At 53.5% G+C, this 21842-nt stretch overlaps 1 protein-coding gene across 3 annotated transcripts; it reads right to left on the bottom strand.

Annotated features, from left to right (window-relative positions):
* Nucleotides 1-6: 6 nt before the first annotated feature.
* Nucleotides 7-20995, bottom strand: LOC113223353 (sphingomyelin phosphodiesterase 4). 3 transcript variants are annotated; one of them, XM_026452819.1, is made up of 14 exons: nucleotides 20898-20995; nucleotides 19525-19667; nucleotides 19293-19368; nucleotides 18804-18912; nucleotides 18647-18699; nucleotides 18381-18532; nucleotides 13260-13392; nucleotides 10141-10212; nucleotides 6947-7033; nucleotides 2971-3116; nucleotides 2303-2393; nucleotides 1746-1846; nucleotides 820-983; nucleotides 7-216 (listed from the first exon to the last, which is right to left on the bottom strand). In XM_026452819.1, exons 2-13 carry the CDS (start codon nucleotides 19542-19544, stop codon nucleotides 869-871), a joined length of 1155 nt encoding a protein of 384 aa, XP_026308604.1. In that variant the 5' UTR covers nucleotides 19545-19667; nucleotides 20898-20995; the 3' UTR covers nucleotides 7-216; nucleotides 820-868. The 3 variants fall into 3 exon arrangements, with proteins under 3 accessions (XP_026308604.1, XP_026308605.1, XP_026308606.1); XM_026452820.1 differs by lacking the exon at nucleotides 1746-1846; XM_026452821.1 differs by lacking the exon at nucleotides 6947-7033 and having other exon boundaries at nucleotides 9-216.
* Between the last annotated feature and the right edge of the window lie 847 nt (nucleotides 20996-21842).

A 21842-nucleotide genomic window follows, 5' to 3' on the forward strand; every position in this document is an offset into this window, starting at 1 on the left:
GCCCACTCACCAGGGTGCGGGCTTCGGGCCCAAACATCGGGGTGTACTTGCAGTCCTGGCCCTCCAGGCTGTAGACGTGGTTCTTCACCTTGAAGGAGGCATCAGTGACTGCGGGTGGCCAGGGTGACAGGAAGCTCCCAGTGAAGGTGGTGGCCGTGAAGAGTCGGTGCTGGCGGTGGGGAATGACCAGCTCTGGCTCCAGGAATAGCTGCTCACCTAGAAGGCAGGAGACGGTCGAACCTGGCACCCACTTCCTGGGGGCAGAGTACCCGACTTAGAATTCTGGGGTGCCTCCGAGGTGTCTGGGGAGCTGTGACCCAGGGGTGTCCTCCTGAGGCCCTGCCTGGCAGCATCTCCCACACAGTAGGTGGCTGAGGAGGGCAGGTGGGGGAGCTGGTGGCTCAGAGCCCCCAGCAGTGTTTGCAGGAGGTAAACAACAGCAGGAGGAACAGAAACCAACGCCCAACCCAGCCAGGATGAATGCACGGCAGAGTCCAGGCTCACCTCCTCAAGCAGCCACCACGAGTTGCCAGGGAGAAACGGCGGGGCCACAGGGCCGCAGCTTGGACCGTGCAGTCCCCCTCTGTGGGCACACCTGCCATCCTCCCCGCCAGTGCCTGGTGGCTGCAGGGCAGGCAGGATCCAGCCGGTTTCAGACTTCACCATACAGATGTGTCCCAGGAGTCTCCACAGGACCCTTTGCTAGGGCCCACTCTGGGCGTGTGGGTCCCTCTTAAAGACCAGTCACCTCCAGCTAAGGGCCTGGCCCTGGTCTGGCTTGGTCAACGTTTACCTGGCTGGCCCAGGCTGACAACTTACCTTTCTGAATCATCTCAGCCAGGCTGGGCTGGGCAAAGACTTTGGCCACTCAGAACACCATGAGCGCATGCTTGGGGCTGACCAGGTCTGTGCGGAGTGTGCGGTTCAGGAAGCCCACAAACAACTTGGTGTACATCAGCAGGTTCTCCTGGACAAAGGGTGCCCTGGGGACCGAGGTGGCAGGTCAGGGCCAGTCTTCCAACTGGAGGCGGGGGCTGTGCTGGTCCATGTCCCTAATGTTCTTGCTCACCCTTGGGCTTTCAGACTCTCCCTGGCCAAGGTGACAAGCTGTCACAGATGACAACTCAGGGGCCATGGGCAGGCAGGGAGGGCAGGACAGAGGCAGGTAAGACCCAGGCCCTCTGAGGACACCACATCCTTAGCAAGGCTGAGTCCCCTTTCCAAGTGAACGGAGGCCACCATGGCAGAGGCCAGCCGAAAGCCTGAGGGGGCTGAGGAAGGATCCCCCAGAGGGTCCAAAGGGGAAGGCCATGGGTGAGGGGAGGGGTCAGTGGCCACGTGAGGTGCCACAGAAGCCTGGGGGTCTGCTGTAAGAATCAAGCAGGGGATGAGGGGAAGGCGGCCTCCCTCATTCCCTGCTTGATCACCACTGCTCTGCTCTGCTGATGAGCGTCAAGGGATAGTTTGGGGATGGCTAAACACTCATCTGGGACAGAAGGGAGAGGGGACAGGGCAGGATGGGTCACCCACCGCTTCCATGAGAAACCAATTCTAGGGCTTGGCAAAGTTGAGTCTAGGAAGGGCTGGTCTGTGCTCCACTCGGCAGGGGCTGGGAGAGGACTGCAGGCGGCCACGGGGGCCAGGGCCAGGCTGACCCCAGCATAGGCCGCTGGCCTGGCCTCCACCCACTGGAGCAATATCCACCTGGGGGAGCCCGTGCATGTCTGAGAGGGGCTGAGGCTCACCATTTCTCCGACATACACTGGGGCTGGGAGTCGTTGCCCGGAGCCTGCTTGTCAGGCGCATACCGCCATGGCTGCAGGTAGCTCAGCCACATCTCTAGGACCTGTGGGGGAGGTGTGTGCTGAGGGCTCAGTGGCTGGGGGCCAAATCCTCTGGTGGCCTGGAGCCCAGGTCCCAGGTGGCAACTGGGTGGGACTGGCTCTTCCCGCGTCACCCAGAGGGCGCAGGAGAGACGTACACAGCCCTGTGAGGTTTGGCTCTCTTGCTGGCCCTCCATAAGCCAGGGTCATAGGTGGCCTTTTCCCAGCCCAAGGGGCACAGTGCTCCCTGGTCAGGTAAGGGTAGGAACCTGCCCTGCACCAGACAGGTGGGACAGGGCAGGGCTTTCCTGATGGTTGGATGTGGAAGCAAACAGAAAGAACAATGTGGACCTCCAAGACCCCTCCTTGCCAAGGCCTCTGTGAAAACACTTGCTCTCCTCCTTCATCTGCCCCAGAGGACCTCCCACCTCAGGGCACACAGAGAACACAGGCACATGTGTGACGGGGCCAACACTCACAGCTCTGAACGATGCGTCCAGGGGCCAGTGGCCAAAGCAATGCTGCAGGAATAGGTAGAGTTTCTGCTGGACGAACCTCGGGACAGCAGCCCTGCAGGGGATTGGGAGGGTCACCTGCTGCTTGCCCAGTGAGGACGCCCTGCTCACAGGTGAGCCCGCGGCTCCCATCAGTGAGGGTCGGCTCTGCCGGGGGAGAGCACTGGGCACCTCCGGGAGGTTCAGCCCCATTCTTCAGAGGAAGAAACCAAGGTTCAGAGAGTTTAGGGAACATCCCAAGGACACACAGCACACAGGCAGCCAAGTCAGTGCCGCTCCTGCACACACCTCACCTCAGTCCCATACAAACAGCCCACTCTGCTGGCCCTAATGGGCCTGGCAGTCAGGGCTGCCCCAGCTCTTCTCCTGACAGGGTTGAAGAAGATGAGATGCAAGAGATGGAAGCACAATGGGGCCTCTCTGGCCAGTCTGGGGAGAGAGGCTCTGGGAGCCAACTGGGTGGGGAGAGAGGGCACCTGCCTAGGCCTGGAGAGGCCTCACGTGTACTGTGAGCAGAAAGGGACTCCCCTCACCCTGCCCTCCATGCCCTGGGGAGAGGCTGCTGTGGGCGACACCTTAGGAGGGGAAAGTGGTGGAGACAGCAGTGGTGGGAAGCCGCAAGGGACATCTACCGTTTGAATTCCTCCAGGGGACTGGTGGCGTGGGAGTGGGCGGAGGGCGAAGCCTGCTCTGGCTTCAGGCTGTTGGCAAAGGCGTGCAGGTGCTTCAGCAGCAGGCGCACCACCAACACATGCTCCTCAGTAGGCATGAACGACTCCTAGGTGGAGAAGGAGGGGTGAGGGCCTGGGAAGGAGCGCAGCACCCACAGCACTAGGCCTCCAGGTCAGACCACATCCCACCCTGAGCCGGTTGCTCTGCTTCCCCGCACGAGCCAGGAGGCACGAGCCAGGCCGGGAGTGGGGCCACTCTCTGGGGCACCACTGTGCCTGGCACCCAGCGGACGTGCCTTACACTGCTTGGTCTGAACTCTGACCAGCTTGTGGTAGGGAAGTGCTTGGCCCAGCGCCCACACAGCCCACCCTGGGGAGGCCTAAGACAGACACATCTGCAGAGGCCCCCCCAGCCCTGCTTCTGCACTGCTGCAAACCCACAGTGGGTGGCACAGGCTGTGCCCTTGGGCACTGGTGCCTGTCTTGATCCTCAGGGCAGAAGAGAGCCAGCATCATCCCCAAGCTCTGGATCCAGGGTCTCCCACCAGCCTCCCAAGTGTGCGCAGAAAGCACATGGAACCCAGGTGTGGTGCCTCAGACCTGTAATTCCAGCACTTTGGGAGGCGGAGGCGGAAAGATCACTAAGAAGTTAGAGATTAGCCTAGATGACATAGGGAGACCCGGTCTCTACGAAAAATTTTAAAAAGCTAGCTGGGTGTGGTGGTGCACACCTATAGTCCTAACGACTCAGGTGGCTAGGGTGGGAGGATCACTTGAGCCCAGGGGTTTGAGGCTGCAGTGAGCTAGGATCGTGCCACTACACTCCAGCCTGGGTGACAGAGTAAGACCTTGTTCAAAAATGACCCCATGGCTTCGCTTTCCTCCCCAAATCCTTCCACCTGCTCATCCTGGACACAGCCAGATGAGAACTCAGCCCAGCAGAAGCCCCGGGTGTCACTTCCTCTGTTGCCTAGGGACCTGTGGTCAGGAAAACCCCAAGACAAAAGCACAGTCAGGGATATTAAGCGAAATTTTTTTTTTTTACTGAAACAAGGTCTCCACTGTCGCCCAGGCTGGAGCACAGTGGCACTATCTCGGCTCATTGAAACTTCCACATCCAGGTTCAAGCAAATCTCCTGACTCAGCCCCCCCGAGTAGCTGGGACTACAAGTGTGTGCCACCATGCCCAGCTAATTTTTACTTTTAGTAGAGATGGGATTTCACCATGTTGGCCAGACCTCAGGTCTCCCAAAGTGCTGGGATTACGGGCATGAGCCACTGTGCCCAGCCTAGGCCAAACTTTGATTTGTAACATACAAGCAGGATCCTGGAGATCCAGCTGGAGAGGAAAGCCTTTTTGGTGGCCATGGGCTTCCTCTGGTTGCTTAGCATTGGGAGGGCAGGTGGGACCATCAAGAGTTGACGAGGGCAGGGGAGTTAGGGTGCTGAGGGCAGGGCCCTGAGTCTGAGTGGACATGCTCGCCTCTCCACACTTGTCCCCCAGCCCTTTGGGCCTTCATACATCTGTGCTGCTGAGGCTGGTGCAAGGCCCATGCTCCGGGTATATCCTGGGATGCTGCAGACCCCACACGGGCCACTGCCCATATCGCTGCCCACTCAAGTCTCCCCGTCAGAAAACTGTCCCTACAGGTTCAGCTGACACGGCCCAGAGATCAGTGGCTGAGTCTGAAGATGGAGCTACAGGGTGGGAGGCATTTTCTTCTTTTTTTGAGACAGGGTCTCACTCTGTCACCCATGCTGGAGTGTAGTGTCGTGATCTCGGCTCACTGTAGCCTCTGCCTCCAGAGCTCAAGGGATCCTCCTACCTCAGCCTCCCGGGTAGCTGGGAACACAGGCACACACCACCACACCAGGCTAATTTTTGTATTTCTTTGCAGACAGGGATCTCACCATGTTGCCCAGGCTGGTCTCAAACTCCTGAGTTCAAGGCAACTCAAACTCCTGAGTTCAAACTCCTGAGGCAATGCGCCTGCCTCAACCTCCCAAAGTGGTGGGATTACAAGCGTGAGCCATCGTGGCTGGCTATTTTCTTCTATCTATCTGTATCGTTAAGTCTTTGGGCAATGAATCTGCATCATTTTTGAAGAAAGGGCTGGGTGCGGTGACTCACGCCTATAATCCCAACACTTTGGGAGGCCAAGGCAGGCGGATTACTTGAGGTCAGGAGTTTCAGACCAGACTGGCCAACACGGTAAAACTATGTCTCTACTAAAAATATAAAAATTAGCCATGTGGGTGGCACGTGCCTGTAATCCCAGCTACCCAAGAGGCTGAGGCAGGAGAATCACTTGAATCTGGGAGGTGGAGATTGCAGTGAGCCGAGACCATGCCACTGCACTCCAGCCTGGGCAACAGAGCGAGACTTCATCTCAAAAAGAAAAAAAAGAAAAGACAGAAGGAGAAAAGTATGAGACATAATACCTGTACCTATACTGCCCAACTAGAAGGGCACCAGTGGGGTGGGAAGTTAGACCAGGGTCTTTCTCCTCCTCCAATCTCAGCCCAGGCCCTCCCTCCAACCCTGGCCTAGGATCCTGAGCCCTAACATCCTCCCTGTGGCTCAGGGGAGGGGACAACCTCCACATGGGAACTGGAAACCTGCCTTCCCCTGCCGGTGCACTTGCCCCACCTCACCTGGTCCTTCTGAAGGGTCGGAGGGCCCACTGTCCGTCCCTGCCCCCGGCAGTCACCTGGAACCCTCTCAGGCTATTTTCCCACAGGTGTGCTGAGCCAAACTCCTCCCTCAGCTCGGCACCCCTCCTGGGCCATGTTCCCACACGGAGTCCCTGGCCACAGTCACACCTGCTTGCTTCTTAAGGATGTGTTCCCCAAAGACCCACATTTCCCACTGGGCTGAGACTCACAGCACCCCAGCTCACCCCACCTAGGTCTCGCTGGTCACCCCTCCCACCATGGGGTTTACCAGATGCTTTCTGGACACTGTCCTCCCTCCCTGGCCCAAGCCCTCTCAGGTCCCTCCTCTCCTCTGGAGCGGCTCCTGCGGTATGAGGTGCCCCCGTGTGCTGTGGCCGCCATCCCAGCCCAACGGCGCTCAGGGGCCAACATGTTTTCTCGTCTTGTGCTCTAATTCCTGTTCAGTCATGCGTGCTCCTTCCCAGGTGAACGGGACAGATCACTGGCTGTGAGCACAGCCTGTCTCCCCTGACTCACAGATTCCGCTGTCATCCCTGAAGTCCCCTACAAGTCTGAACTCTGCTTCACTGACCTCAAATCCATCCACACACGTGTCATTTCTGCCTAGGCAGCTACAACCTCTATGAGGTCACCACCCACTCTGATCCGCCTCTGGAGGTGTGCATGAGTGGCCAGGGCTCCCCAGGTGACGGCCGGGTCCTGGCTGGGCTGTCAAGGACGGACAGCTTCTGTGGGCTATAGGGTCAAGCCCTAGGTCCTTCCCATCCCCCTGCCTCACACACTGGCTCTGGGTCACAGCACGTCCAGGCTGGGTGACAGTTCTAAACAAGGCGGAACCCACACCACCCGTAAGTCCCAGGCCTCTGCGTCTTCAGCTCCTTCCTGAGCACCAGACCCTGCAAAGCGCAGTGAACCAGGCTACTGCTGAGGCCTGAGGACTCCAGTTTTTCAAACCAGGGCCAAGCACGGGGCCGCCAACACCGGAGAGCTTGTGACACCTCCACTGGCTGGGAGCCTGGACAGCCAGGACCACATGCCTTGTTCTGCCACACAGCCACCATCCCCACCCCCAACCAAGCTAGACTACAAAGCCAGGGGCCAGGCCAGACTGGAGGCTGACCCCTGCCTCCCCCAGACACAGGGGCCTCGTTCTGCTTGGAACTAGCCTCTGAGTCACCAGAGGCTGGCCCCGGCGGCCCCTTGCTTTGCCAGGCATGGACATGCACTCTGGGCAGGGGGAAGGGAATGAATGAGCCAGTACTTGGTAGGCGTGGAGGGCCTGGAGGCTGGGTTGGGCGGGGCTGTAGAGGGCGCTGGAGACACTGAGTCGGTAGTGCAGAACCTCCAGCTGAGACAAGGAACACAGAGATGCCGGAAGAGGCAGAAGAGCAGAGGACAAGAGGAGGGGGTGGGGAAGGGGAGAGATAGGACCAGACACGGGAGGGGGAAGCGGAGAGAGAAAGAAAGCAATGAGAACAAGCCCAGGAGTGAGGAGAAAAAAACAAAAACAAAAAAGCACGGTCAGTGACAATCCAAACAATCGCAGTCCCAGCAGCCGCGGGCCAGCGCAACACCCCCCTCCGAAGCCAGGCCAGGGCTGTGGCCACACTCTCCTCAGCTCTGGAGGCCGGGCAGATGGACCCTCCAGGTCACCTGGGGGGCCCCTCAATACTGCTGGGGCCTAAAGGCCTCTCTAGCTCATTGGAAGGGCCCAACTCACTGCCCTTCAAGATGGGACCCATTCTCCCCAGTGACTCTGAGGCCACACTCTGTGTGGCATGTGCACACACACCAGAGCCCTCCAAGAGCCCAGGGCACTCACGGGGACATGCTGCCAGCCACCAAGGCCTCAAGATCCCGAGGCTCAGAAAAACCAGCGAAGCATGTTCCAGGAGGAGGACTCTGCCCAGAAAAGACACACGTGGAGTTGACTGGATTCTCCTGAGTTGTCTTAAGAAATTTACCAAATTGGTATAAGACATGATCAATTCCTATGTGTCTAAAACTCAATCAGTGTCCCCTCCGTGTGGCTCTCTGAGAACTGAGGGCGAAGACAGTTCCCCAAGGGTAGCACAGAGATGAGGAGCACAGGCTCAGGCCACCAGGCCCTGCCCTCCACCCCCACAGTACAGAGGTCAGCTAAGGTAGTGTGCACATCAGCTCTGACTCCTGAAGGCAGCCTCTCCTACAGTACCAGAAACTCCCACCCTCCAGATACACTGGGTTCCCAAGGGTGGGAGCCCCCGAGGATCTGGCCAAAGCCACACACACCCAGAGGCAGCAGGAACCTGAGGTTGAGCTAGTTCCTAGCCACGACCCTCCAACCTACTGCCCCGCAGCACCATGGCCTGCCGAAGCACCCCTTCAGCCCAGTGCAGCCAGAGCCAGCCTGGTGCACATCCTGCCTCGCCAGCAGCATGCCTCCTGCCCAAGCAGCGCACCCACTGGGCTCCACAAAGGAGAGATCAGAACACTCGCCAGTCGCCATGACACGCAGAGCAGTGAGCGAAGGAGCAGGGCAGGGAGGTGTTGCCCTCCACAGCCTTCCCCTGTGCCAGACCTGGGGCTCAGGGAGGAATCAGACACACAGTTCCCCAGTGTGGCTCTGCCCTTGCCTGCAGGAACACAGTGGCCTGCAGCGCCACAGCCATCCTTACTGCCCACAGGGCCACTGGGGAGCAAGCACACATCCTGGACTCAATCAGGGTAAGGGGGATGACCCCAGGAGCCTCACTTCCTGCATCTGAAAATAAGGGCTAGTGGGGAAAGGCAGGGATTTCTGCACAGCAGTACGTGTAGCACAGGCCTGGGCAAGCGGCAAGAAACCTTGGGGGACACAGACCTCCACAGCTGCCTTTCTCTGGCTCCCACCCACCAAGTTTTCTTGCGTTTTGTGTTTTGCCTGAACTGGAGGAGGCGAAGAGTAGAGCATCCCTGCATACTTGGTCCGGCCACTGCAAGGTATTCTGAGCAGGGCCCACCCACCCCAAGGTCTGGCCAAGAGGAAGCGAATGTGGGGAGGAAGGGAACCGCACCTCCTGCCCTCCACAGGGACAGCCCCCTGCCCTTCCTCTGGCCTGTGAGGACACAGAATCCTCACAGGTGACAGCCCAAAAGAGTCTTTCTGGCTGACTCTTGAACGTAGGTGTGCTTCCACTCCCTCAGAAGGCAGAAGGAGCAACAGGAACACAATGCAGTGTGGTGGCCTCTGCCCCTGCCAGGCCACGCCACGCCACATGCACTAGTGCTGAGTGAGGGACCCAGAGCCCCACGGGAGGAGCAGGCCTGGGGAATAACCAGGCCCCCAGGCACCAGCCATGAACATGCAGCAAGTCTGCTCTGGAAGCAGGAAGGGGAATGCAGGCTTTTTGTGACTCAGGAGGCCCAAGATGGGGTCCTCAGCTTTTCCCCATTCTCCACCCATGTGATTCTGAGGGTGAGGATTTGGGGGACCCTATGCTCTGAGAGAGCCTTCACATGGCAAAGCATGGGGCCCTGGAACTGGCTGTAGAGACTGTGGCAGAAGCAGACCCACAGCTCTTTGCCAGAACCCGAGGAAAAGTGACAGGATGCTCCTCTGAAGTTTAACTCCATCACCCACATTCAGGAGAAAGCCCTCAATAAATCTGTCAGTGACAAAGCCGAAGTTTCCCAAGCATACTGATGCACAGACGCCATGGGCACCAGACTGCGTGGCTGATGCCACCTCAGGCAAGGGCCCAGACAGGCATGAGTCAAGCTGCTCCATGGAGGTGACTGACTGGAGATCTAAGGTTCACCTAGCTGCTTTCTCACTCTGACCAGTCCGGGGGCGGTGCTAGCTCCAGGAACAGCAACAGCAAGAGCGACCCAGGGCCTCTGCCACCTCCAGGCATCTGCAAGCAGCGTGTTGCCCCGAGAGAGAGCGGGAAGAGGAGAGAGGGAGGGAGAGGAGGCAAGCAGGCTGCATGCAGGGGGGCACCAGGTGCCACCCACCAAGAGAAGGGCTGCTTGCTCATGCTCTGGAGGAGGTGGGGGAGTAGGGGGAGCAGGCAAAGGAGACTCCAAGCCACCCCTTCATGGGAAAGCACAAAGGCACTGCTGACGGTTAAGGAGACAGATGAGAACATGGCTCCCAGAGGCATCGAAGCTCCCCCGCCCTCAGAGCAAGAGCACCACAACCTCATCTGTTCCTGCTGCCAGAGAGGGGGCTCAGGAAGCTGCACAGGGTGGGCCCTGGAGAGGCCAGACCTCCAGTCCTCAAGTGTCTACACGTCAGGGTGCAACACCCCCTGCCCACCACCAGGAACGAGAGAACGATGCTCACTTCTTATTCGGCTTCTGAGTGACAAGTGGGTGGTGGGTTTCTGCTTCCCACCATTCAGTCTGTGAAAACTCACTCAGAGGCAGGATAAGCAGCAGCAGGCTGAGCAGGGTCAGAAGCAGGAGGTGGGAAGAAAAACTGTGGAAACTTACCTTGGCGTGAGGGGACTGCATTTTTTGATACATCTCCAAGGAATAGTGATGAAGCCACATTTCAACAAAAACCTGCAAAAAAGCATTAGCTAGTCAACCATTCTCAACAATGGTGCCAGACCATTCAGTGGGGAAAGGACAGTGTTTCCAACAAGCAGAGCTGGGAACACAGAATATCCACATGCAGCACCGTGAAGCTGGGCCCTTCCTTCACACCATTGCCAAAATGTAACTCAAAATGGGTAAGCAACCTGAGGACAAGAACTAAAACCATAAACTCTCAGAAGAAAACATGGGAGAAAACTTCATAACACTAGATTTGGCAATGGTTAATTAGGTATGACGCCCAAAGCACAGGCAACAAAAGGAAAAATATAGACAGTTAGACTTCATCAAAATCAGCACTCTTGAGCATGAAAAGATACTATTGATAAGAGTAAAAAGGCAATCAACAGGCACAGTGGCTCAGCCTTGTCATCCCAGCACTTTGAGAGGCCGAGGTGGGTGGATTACCTGAGGCCAGGAGTTCAAGACCAGCCTGGCCAACATAGTGAAAATCTGTCTCTACAAAAAATACAAAAATCAGCTGGGTGTGTTGGGGCATCACACCTATAGTCCCAGCTACTTGGGAGTCTGAGGTGGGAGGATTGCTTGAACCCAGGAGTTTGAGGCTGCAGTGAGCCAAGATTGCACCACTGCACTCTAGCCTGGCAACAAAGTTAGAACCTGTTAAAAACAAAATAAAAAGGGCTGGGCACAGTGGCTCACACCTGTAATCCCAACACTTTTGGAGGCCAAGGCAGGTGGATCACCTGAGGTCAGCAGTTCAAGACCAGCCTGACCCAAGGAGATGGAGAAACCTCGTCTCTACTAAAAATAAAAAATTAGCTGGGCGTGGTGGCGCATGCCTGTAATTCCAGCTCAACTACTTGGGAGGCTGAGGCAGGAGAATCGCTTGAACCTGGGAAGCAGAGGTTGCGGTAAGCCAAAATCACGCCACTGCACTCCAGCCTGAGCAACAAGAGCAAAACTTGGTCTCCAAAAACAAAGAAAAGAAGCCACTCAAGCGTCTACTGAGAGATGAATAAATAAACACAATGTGGTACATCCACACAATGGAACACTATTCAGTCTTAAAAAGCAAGGAAATTCTGATACATGCTATAACATGGATTAATCTTTAGTCCATTATCCTAAGTGAAGCATGCTCGTCACACACAAATAAGTACTATATGCTACAAATACTCTGCGTATGAGATCTAGGAGTCAAATCCATAGAAACAGAAAGCAGAATAGTGGTTGCCAGGTGCTGGGTGGGGAATTGTTTAATGGTTTGATTTCTTCGTTTTTCATTAAAAGAGACAGGGTCTCACTATGTTGGCCAGGCTGGTCTTGAACTCCTGGCCTTGAGCAATCCTTCCCTGCTTGGCCTCCCAAAATGCTAAGATTAGAGGTGTGAGGCCCCTGTGCCCGGGCCGGTTCAGTTTCAGTTTTGCAAGAAGAAAAGCATTCTGGAGATCGGATGCACAACAACATGAATATATTTAACACTACTCACTGTACACTTGGAAATGGTTAAGACAATAAATTTTGTTATGTGTATCTTATAATTAACATTTTTTCTTAATTAAAAAAAGAAAAGGGCTGGGCACGGTGGCTCACGCCTATAATCCCAAGACTTTGGGAGGCTGAGGCAAATGGATCACTTGTGGTCAGGAGTTCAAGACATGGTGAAACCCCATCTCTACTAAAAATGCAAAAATTAGCTGAGCGTGGCAGCGGGCACCTGGAATCCTAGCTATTTGGGAGGCTAAGGCAGGAGAATCACTTGAACCTGAGAGGTGGCGGTTGCACTGAGCCAAGATTGTGCCACCACACTCCAGCCTGGACAACAGAGGGAGACCTCCATCTCAAAAAAAAAAAAGCTTTGGTCCAGGAAACAGCAGTACCTTCCAGTTCTGCCCTATAAGCCCTGTGTCACGATCTCCTGCCTTCTTCATGGCCAGCACAACCCACAATCCACACAGCCAAGAGTCATCTGGGCATCACGGTCCCCTCTGTGAACAGGGCAACGGTTCTTACCATTCCACTCTGCGAGGATGCTGTGAAATGGTGTGGAGGCTTCAAAAAGTGCAGCACTCCAAATACTAGGAGTTATATACAAGGTGGAAGATAGAATCCTATCTTATCTACATGCCAGGCTGTCAACAGCAAGGCTGTGGCTACCAAGTCAGCCCCAGGATCCAGCGTCAGAAGCAGCACCTGCTGAAGCTCTCTGATATGTGCCTAGAAGACACAGCCAGGACCTAGGAGTTGGCCAGCACTCAGTGAGTGAGCCAGCCCACACCATCCTGACAGGCTTGGGCAGACAAGGAAATCTGTCACCTACTACTTGGATCCCCTAAATCAATGGAAGGCCTGGGAAGGCTGCACAGACCCCTCACCATTCAGTGTCATAAAAATGCTACTGGGGCAGGGCTTAATATCCACATAATGGTAATCACAGGAAACATCTCCAACAACACGGGAGATGGAAACCAAAACACTCTGCAACAACTATAGCACCACAGGCAAAACAAAACAACTTCCATGGACAGGGGATCCTGGGATGAAAAACACCATCAATGACATATAAGTTAGAAGGGTGGGTAGATTTATTTTCATGTTTTCTAAATAGTCATAGCAGGAAAATACCAACAATTTAAAATCAGCCCCAGGCTGAGGGGCCATCTCTGGGACTCTGTCCCACATAGTAGAAGGTGGCTAAACAGTTTCTTTTTTCTTTTTCTTTTTTTTTTTTGAGATGGAGTCTAGTTCGGTCACCCAGGCTGGAGTGCAATGGCACGATCTCAGCTTACTATAGTCTCCACCTCCTGGGTTCAAGCGATTCTCCTGCCTCAGCCTCCCAAGTAGTTGAGACTACAGGCATGTGCCACCATGGCTGGCCAATTTTTGTATTTTTAGTAGAGATGTGGTTTCACCATGTTGGCCAGGTTGGTCTCAAACTCCTGACCTCAGATCATCTGCCCACCTCGGCCTCCCAAAGTGCTAGGGATTATAGGCGTGAGCCACTGCGCCTGGCTGGCTGAACAGTTTCTTTTGACCAGCTCGACTCTCACCTGGAGCAGAGTTTCTGGCCTCCAGATCTCATGGGAGGCGGGGTCTGCATTCACAGACGTCTGATGAGAGATGTGTCGCTTCAGGAGGCTAGTGTGGTGGAGGCCATAGGAAGCAAAGGGCATGGCTGGTGTCCTGAGGGAGACACAGAAACAGGCCTGAGTTACAGGCTCCTGCTGGCCTAGCCAGGGGCAATCTGGATCTCAAAATCAACAAGAGCAGGGACAGATTACAAGTTGCTCAATAGCACAATGCACACCTCCCCCCAGCCCCCGATCCACACTGATATACCTGAATAAATCAATAGCACAGAGAGAAGTCCTCCTTACCACAAAGTGACTACTGACTCACCAATGAAGGAGGGATGAAGTTTAGAGAACCACCATTTGGTAACCGCCCTATTAATAGCTAATTTGGTCAACTTCAACAGTGAGGTTGGGCATGGGGCCTCACACCTGTAATCCCAGCACCTTGGGAGACCAAGGCAGGAGGATTTCTTGAGGCCAGGCATTTGAGATCAGCCTGGGCAACAAAGTGAGAATCCATCTCCACAAAAACATTGAAACATAAAACAGCTGGGCCTGGTGGCATGTGCCTGTAGTCCTAGCTACTTAGAAGGCTGAGGAGGAAGAATGGCCTGGGCCCACAAGTTGAGGCTATAGTGACAAATGATCAGGCCAACTTCACGCCAGCCTGGGGTGACAGAGCAAGACCCTGTTTCTAAAAAATTAAGAAATTTCCAGCCTGGGCAACATGGCAAAACCCTGTCTCCACAAAAAAACACAAAAATTAGCCAGGAGTGGTATGCCTGCCTGTAGTCCCAGACACTTGGGGGGTTGAGACGGGAGGATCACTTGAGCCCAGGAGGTTGAGGCTGCTGTGAGCAGAGATCGTACCACTGCACTCCAGCCCGGGGTAAGAGAATAAGACCCTGTCTGCAGATAAAATCAATTTGAAAAAAGGGGAGAATCAAAAGTGGATGTTAATACTAGTGATAATTACATAGTCTCCATACATCTTTCTGGTAAATCGTTATCAATTTTTTTTTTTTTTTTTTTTTTTTTTTGAGGCAGGATCTTATCCTGTTGCCCAGGCTGGAGTGCAATGATGCAATCACAGCTCACTGCAACCTCAACCTCCTAGACTTAGGCCTCCCAAGTAGCTGGGACCAACACCACCATGCCTGGCTGGAGTGCAATGGCACGATCTCAGCTTACTGCAGCCTCCACCTCCTGGATTCAAGCGATTCACCTGCCTCAGCCTCCCGAGTAGCTGGGACTGCAGGCATGTGCCACCATGGCTGGCCAATTTTTATATTTTTAGTAGAGACGTGGTTTCACCATATTGGCCAGGTTGGTCTCAAACTCCTGACCTCAGGTGATCTGCCCACCTCAGCCTCCCAAAGTGCTGGGGATTACAGGCGTGAGCCATTGTGTCCGGCTGGCTAAAAGTTTTGTGCTATGTTGCCCAGGCTCTCACTACTGATGTTTTTTTGTTTGTTTGTTTTTGAGATATGATCTCACTCTGTAGCCCAAGTTGGAGTATAGGGGCATGATCTTGGCTCACTGCCACCTCCGCCTCCTGGGTGCAAGCAATCCTCCCACCTCAGTCTCTCAAGTAGCTGAGATTACAAGCGCATGCCACCACGCCTGGCTACTTTCTAAATTTTTGGTAGAAATGGGATTTTGCTACATTGCCTGGGCTGATTTCACACTCCTGAACTCCAGTGATCCGCCCACCTCAGCCTCTCAAAGTGCTGGGATTACAGGTATGAGCCACGGTGCTCAGCCTCATTACTATTTAATCTGGGCACAAAGTAATTATTTTACAGTGGAAAAACCTGACCGACACCTTTTTCACCCACTGATAAAGAGCACCTGGCAAGGACCAGGTGTCCCACTAAGATGCTCCTGCCAGCAAAGCCTGTGCTAGGCCTAGTCACCAGCAAATACCAGACAGCCTAAGGGGTGGCCGCATGCTCTGGAGGGGTCAAGGTCAGGAAAGACAGAAAGGCAAGGGACCATTCCTGACTGAAGGGGACTAGAAATATCACTGCATACAGTGGGTGAGCCTGTGAAACATCACTGCACATAGTGTGTGGCCTGGTGCCAATACTAACTCTCTGGTGTGATTATAGGCACTGTGACTATATAGGATAATGCATTTGCTTTTAGGAAATACACTGAAATATTAAGAGGTCAAGGGGTGTCATATCCTTTAGCTTACTCATAATGGCTTAGAGAAAAAAACACATACAATAGAGGTCGAAAACAACAGATGCAGCACAGTGTTAACAATTTGGAAATCCGGGTGAAGGGTCTATGAAAGTTTCTCTTTTTTTCCGAGACAGGATCTTGTTCTGTTACCCCAGGCTAGAGTGCAGTGGCACACTCACAACTCACAGCTCACAGCTCATTGCTCCTGGGCACAAGTGATCCTCCCACCTCAGTCTTCTGAGTAGCTGGGACCATAGCTGCACATCACCACACTTGGCTAATTTTATTTTTTGTAGAAATGAGGCCTTCCAACGTTGCCCATGCTGGTCTCGAATTCCTTGTCCCAAGCGATCCTCCCAGGTTGGCCTCCCAAAGTGTTGGGATTACAGGCGTGAGCCACCGTGCTCGGCCTGCAAGTTATTTTTATCATGCATGGAAACTTTTCTATAAGTCTGAAGTTATTCCAAAATAAAAACTTAGGTGTAGTGGCTTGCACCTGTAATTCCAGCTACTTGGGAAGCTCAGGCAGGAAGACTGCTGAAGCCAGGAGTTCAAGACCAGCCTGTGCAACACAGCAAGGCATCCTCATATCTCTGCAAGAAAAAAAAATAAATTTTTTTTACTTAGCTGGCTGTGGTGATGCATGCCTGTAGTCACTGAGGTGACAGGCTGGCTTGAGTGATGATTGTGCCACCAAGTGATGACTGTGACACTGTACTCCAGCCTGTGTGACAGAGTAAGACCGTCTTTAAAAATACATAATGGCTAGGCCAGGAGTGGTGGCTCACACCTGTAATCCCAGCACTTTAGGGGGTAAAAGCGGGCAGATCACTTGTGGTCAGGAGTTCAAGACCAGCCTGGTCAACATGGTGAAACCCTGTCTCTACTAAAGATACAAAAATTAGCTGGATGTGGCGACAGGCACCTGTAGTCCCAGCTACTTGGGAGGCTGAGCCAGGAGAATCACTTGAAGCTAAGACAGCGCCACTGCACTCTAGCCTGGGCAACAAGAGCAAGACCCTGTCAAAAAAAAACAAAAAACAAAAGAAGCCCACAATGGACCAGTGTGGTGGTTCACGCTTGTAATTCCTGAACTTTGGAAGGCTGAGGCAGGAGGATGGCCTGAGCCCAGGAGTTCTAGAGCAGCCTGGGCAACATAGCAAGACCCATCTTACAAAAAAATAAAATAAAAGCTGGGTGTGGGGGTGCACGCTTACAGTACCAGCTACTTGGCAGGTTGAAGTGGGAGACTCACTTGAGCTCAGGAGGTCAACGTTGCAGTGAGCTGTGATCACAACACTGCACTCCAGCTTGGGCAACCAAGCCAGACACTGTCTCAAAAAAATTAAATTTAATTTAAAAAAAAAGGCTGGGCACAGTAGCTCACACCTGTAATCCCAGCACTTTGTCTGAGGCCGAGGCAGACGGACTGCCTGAGGTCAGGAGTTTGAGGCCAGCCTGGCTAACATGGTGAAACCCCATTTCTACAAAAAAAAAAATACAAAAAATAACCTGGCATGCTGACCTGTGCCTGTAATCCCAGCTACTAGCAAGGCTGAGGTGGGAGAATCACTTGAACCCAGGAGGCGGAGGTTGCAGTGAGCCGAGATCATGCCACTGCACCACTCCAACATGGACAACAGAGCGAGACTCCGTCTCCAAAGAAAAAAAACCCAAACCATACATATACTTCTTTTTTTTTTTTTTTTTGCAGTGGCGCGATCTCGGCTCACCATAACCTTCGTCTCCTGGGTTCCAGTGATTCTCCCGCCTCAGCCTCCTGAGTAGCTAGGATTACAGACACCTGCCACCACGCCCAGCTAATTTTTGTACTTTTAGTAGAGATGAGGTTTCACCGTATTGGCCAGGGTGGTCTCGAATTCCTGACCTCAGGTAATCCCTCCGCCTCAGCCTCCCAAAGTGCTGGGATTACGGGTGTGAGCCACCGCTCCCAGCCTACATATATAATTTCTAAAGGAAAAAATTAAATTGAAAAACCCAATAAGTTAAAACAAGGCATCAAAAACCGCTTGGCAGCTGGACTGTGCATCTGAGAGGGTGTGAATCTGCCTCGCCTCCAAGTCCTCCACAGGATCAGCAACATTTCAGGGTCACTGATCACTGCCGCCAACTGGGCAGCGTCTCCTCCCTGCTGCTCCCTTTCTCCCCTCCACCCTCTGGGGAATCTGTCCACATGTGTGAACTGTAGGTAAAGGCCTGGCCTGCCTTGTATATGCCAGCAGATCTGGGGTGGGCCAGCATCTGCAGGAAGGGGCCTGCATGCAGCTTCCCAGAGAAGGTGATGGGCCAGTGAGATTAAGGAGGGTCAGAGGTGCATAGGCAGCTGCTGCCCGGGCAAGAGGGTCTCCTGGGAAGTCGGCCAAGAGGCCCTGCATTAGGGCCCACTGAGGACCCAGGACAGCCAGGCATGAGAGCCCCTGGTTTATACTCCCTACCTGTGCAGGAGGGCATCAGGCTCAGCCTGTCTGGACTGGCACAACAGGCTCTTTGGCCCAGGGCCTCCCCTTCAAGACCTGCTCCTGGGGCCTAGAGATTTCCATTTTGTTTTTGCTCATAGGACAACCTTTCCACCCTGCTCACTGGCTCAGACACTGCCTGTGGGGAGGGCTGCTCCATGCACAACACAGCACATTCCCATGAAGGCCAGGGAGGCCTCCAGGGACCTGATAGCTTCAGTGATGGCCAAAGACACTGAAAACTAAGGACAGATTGCCCTCCACACCCCCACCCTCCAACCTGTGCTAAGACAGCTAGGGGTGGGGAAAGAGGCATGAGAAAAATGGGGGAACCCCGGACAAAGGGTGACAACACTGTCCCCGTGGGCGATGCAACTGACCAGGCCACTCCCTTATGGAAGAGCCACGTCTTAACAAAGGGCAGCCTTACCTGGGAGGTGGTGAGGGGCTGGTTCCCCCTGGACTGGAGGAGAGTGGCGGGGGCACACTGCCTTCGGTGGGCAGGAACCACGACAGGTACCTGTCCACCAGGATGAAATAGGCACAGTCTGAAGTACGGACGTGGAGGGACACAGGGAGTGGCTGGAAAACCAAGCTAGTCGTTAGCATGGGCTCCGGACGCTGCCTGGCCAACAAGTGCAGGGAAGCCCTGGGCCATGGTCCCACCTCTCCCAGCTAAAAGCATCCCTTCCCTACCTTTTGAGTGATGAGGCTCACGGCAAAGAAGAATATGTAATACTCGAACGGATCTGAGGGCAGCGTCAGGGGCAAACAAGCAGGGTTGATGAGCAACCCCCAGTGTCGAGTGCTGGGCCACCCACAGCCTCCCTACCTCAGGGCCACCAAAGGATACTCAGGGCCAGGTTCAGGCCAAGGCCCCCAGTAGGGGTGAAGCGGACCTTGTTGTGGTACAGGGGACTGTCAGGGAGGATGCGCTCCTGGATGGACGCCTTCACAGGACCCTGCAGAGAGAGGCAGTGAGGCCTGTGGGCAGGTGCTGGTACACAGTGCCCGATACGCAGTGCCCCACATGCACAGCAGCACTTGGGGAAGGCCGCTGGGTAAGAGACCCACACACAGAACCCATCTGTGGGGACAGTGCCCTGCCTCTCAGCAGTGCCTGAACAAGAGTCTTTGCTTAGAACTTCTCCTACCATCTCATAAAAAGCTACACACAGCAAGGGTAGCAGCCATGCAATACCCATTTCCTTTGCCTCTCATACCCCGGGAACAAATCACTCCTCAATTTGCCCTCAGAGGACTGGAGGAGATTGCCCATCACCACAGGGCTGTGCAAGGCCCACTGCCCCGAGCACCACTCTCGCCACTGTGGTTTACTTGCAGGCAGGTAGGAGACAGGAAAGTCAAACCTATAGTCTTCAGCTTGAAGCTTATAAACCAACTTCATCATTGGGCCACTGAACATGAACTTGAACAAACACATAAAAAAGCAAATGAACTGCAAATTATCCTGCTTTGATTGCTTCTCAATCGTAAGAAATTCAGAGAGCGGTTTAAAGGCAGAATCACCATGAGGAATCACCCAGCCTCTCTCCGGTGACCAATCTACCTACCCAGGGTCAAGAAATTCCATCACGATGCTGTACTCCACAGGATTCACATGCCCTTGTAAGCAGCGGAGGTTCCAGCCAATGAGGACACCATCTAGGCTGCCAAAAATGCTCTCTACCAGCCATGGGAAGATGGTGTGCAGCTCCTGAAACAATGTGTGGTGAGGCCGCAGGCAGGACCGGCACCCACTCCTGCCCCAGCTCTAGTCCTGCGCTACCTGCTGCCTAGCTACCTCTGAGGAGGCCACTCCCTGGCTGAGACCTATGGGATCAGTCCTGCACCCAAAGGAATCCTGGTGCCATGGTGCCAACAAGAGCAGCTTTGGGTTCTTCCAGTGGGGTACATGGCATACCAAGCAGGTCGCTTTAGACTTGGGCCAGGTAAGTAAGTTGGCCTCCGATCAAAACACATTTTTGGTGTGTGATACAAGACTAAATTAAGAAAAAATAAATAAACAGAAACAATGAAAAAATTAAAAATAAAATAAAATAAATAAACAAAATACATATGTTTTGAGACAAGGTCTCACTCTGTTGCCCTGGCTGGAGTGCAGTGATGCAATCATGGCTCACTGCAGCCTTGACTTCCTGGGCTCGAGCAATCCTCCCACCTCAGTGTCCTGAGTAGGCACACACCACCACACTCAGCTACTTTTTAAATTTCTTGTAGGGATAGGTTCTCAGTATGTTCCTAGACTGGTTTTGAGCTCCTGGGCTTACGTGATCCTCCCAACTTGGCCTACCAAAGTGTTGAGATTACAGGCATGAGTCACCACCCCAAAAGATTCTTTAGAAAGTGTTGGAAACTTCTGACTTGAAGGATGCTCTATCAGAAAGGAAACCAACATCCTTCCCAGAGTGAGACCCCTAAAACCGAACTGACCTATTGCCATTTGGTATGAACTCCTTGTCTAGGCCAGCTTCCTGGGCTTGACAATTCCAGGTGTGATTTAAATACATATTTTTAGCATTTACATCAGGGTTTCTCAACCTTGGTGCTACTGACATTTTGGGCTAGATACTTCTTTGCCGCAGGGAGCTGTCCTGTGCTTTGCAGGATGTTTCCAGCAAGCCTGGCCTCTACTTCCTAGATGCCAGTAGCACACACTCCCCATCTACCTCCAGATGTAACAACCAAAAATGTCTCTGACATTGCCAAGTGTCCCCTGAGGGACAGAGCACCTGTGGCTAAGAACCCCTGGTCTGTAAGTTCACATGTTTAAATGTGTCTATAACATAATGGTCATGATAAGGGCCCGCACTCTGTGCCAGGTAGTGCTTGGGGTTGGGGCGGGGAGGGAAATTAGGAATTATAATAAAGTTCTTCAAGGAACGTATAAGACATGCTCCAAAGAGAGACATTAGCAGAGCTATACCTTTGCTGGGAAATCCTCAATGACTTTAACCAAGTCTTGGCACTGCTGTGCAAAGGGCTTATTTATAGAGTCAGCTTTCAGGCTAGCCTAGGAGACAGAACGAAGCAAAATCATCATGAGGACATTCACTCTGCAGCTTTTCATGATACTCTGGCTTGAGTCAAACAGAAATCCAAGCAATAGGTTGAGTCAGACACATAATCACTGGCCTGCTTCCCCAGCCTCTCATGTGTGTCAGTGGCCCAAAGAGTCCTACTAGGAGAGGCCACAGTTCGATGCTCTCTGGACCCGGAACTGTCAGGCTTGTTTCCCAGTGCCCCTCAGAGGGCTGCACATGGTCAGAACAGGACTGACTTCTGCCAATCCTTAAGCAAGGGCTGGCCCCAGAGTCAGCCCCAGACCCAGAAGAGGATATTGATTGTGTAAGGGCACTCCTCACAAACCACAGAGTACCACTGAGTTTGTACACATCAACTGGAAATTCCCAACCTGATGGACCACCATGATGACACCATTGTGATCATCAATAAGAATGCCCAACAACATTAGGGATATGGCAGAAGCTCTCTTAAATGAGCTGTTCTTTATTCAGTAGACAGTAAATCTACTAAACTAATTATCTTAAAACACAGGGCAGACAAAAATTATAGATGGCTTCAGCCAAGTAGACACTAATCATGAAGGCAATGGAGAGGCCAGAAAAGACTCAGGACAAGGACTAATGAAATCTACCTAGTCATGGGATGTGAGGAAAGCACCCTGACTACAAGGAGAAAAAGGGCATCTGTGCAAATAGATTAAGATCAGGAGAAACGGCTAGAATTTCAACCAAGAGAGCTCTGCCAAAGGGTATCTAAGGCCTTGTCTACCTCCAAATGAGGGTGGATTTCACAGGGCTTGAGATAGAGACCTGAGCCATGGGCCAGACCTGTTGACTCTAGTGGG

Source organism: Piliocolobus tephrosceles, unplaced genomic scaffold (assembly GCF_002776525.5).
Source record: "Piliocolobus tephrosceles isolate RC106 unplaced genomic scaffold, ASM277652v3 unscaffolded_41054, whole genome shotgun sequence".
Taxonomy (NCBI): Eukaryota; Metazoa; Chordata; class Mammalia; order Primates; family Cercopithecidae; genus Piliocolobus; species Piliocolobus tephrosceles.

Excerpts from the sequence above, each read along its gene's own strand:
- LOC113223353 (XM_026452819.1), bottom strand. The coding sequence starts at position 19,544 with ATGGAATTTCTTGACCCTGG. Across the intron at positions 7,034-10,140 it reads TGCAGTCCCCTCACGCCAAG|CTGGAGGTTCTGCACTACCG; the intron begins GTAAGTTTCCAC and ends TCCTTGTCTCAG. Across the intron at positions 1,847-2,302 it reads TGGACGCATCGTTCAGAGCT|GTCCTAGAGATGTGGCTGAG; the intron begins GTGAGTGTTGGC and ends CCTCCCCCACAG.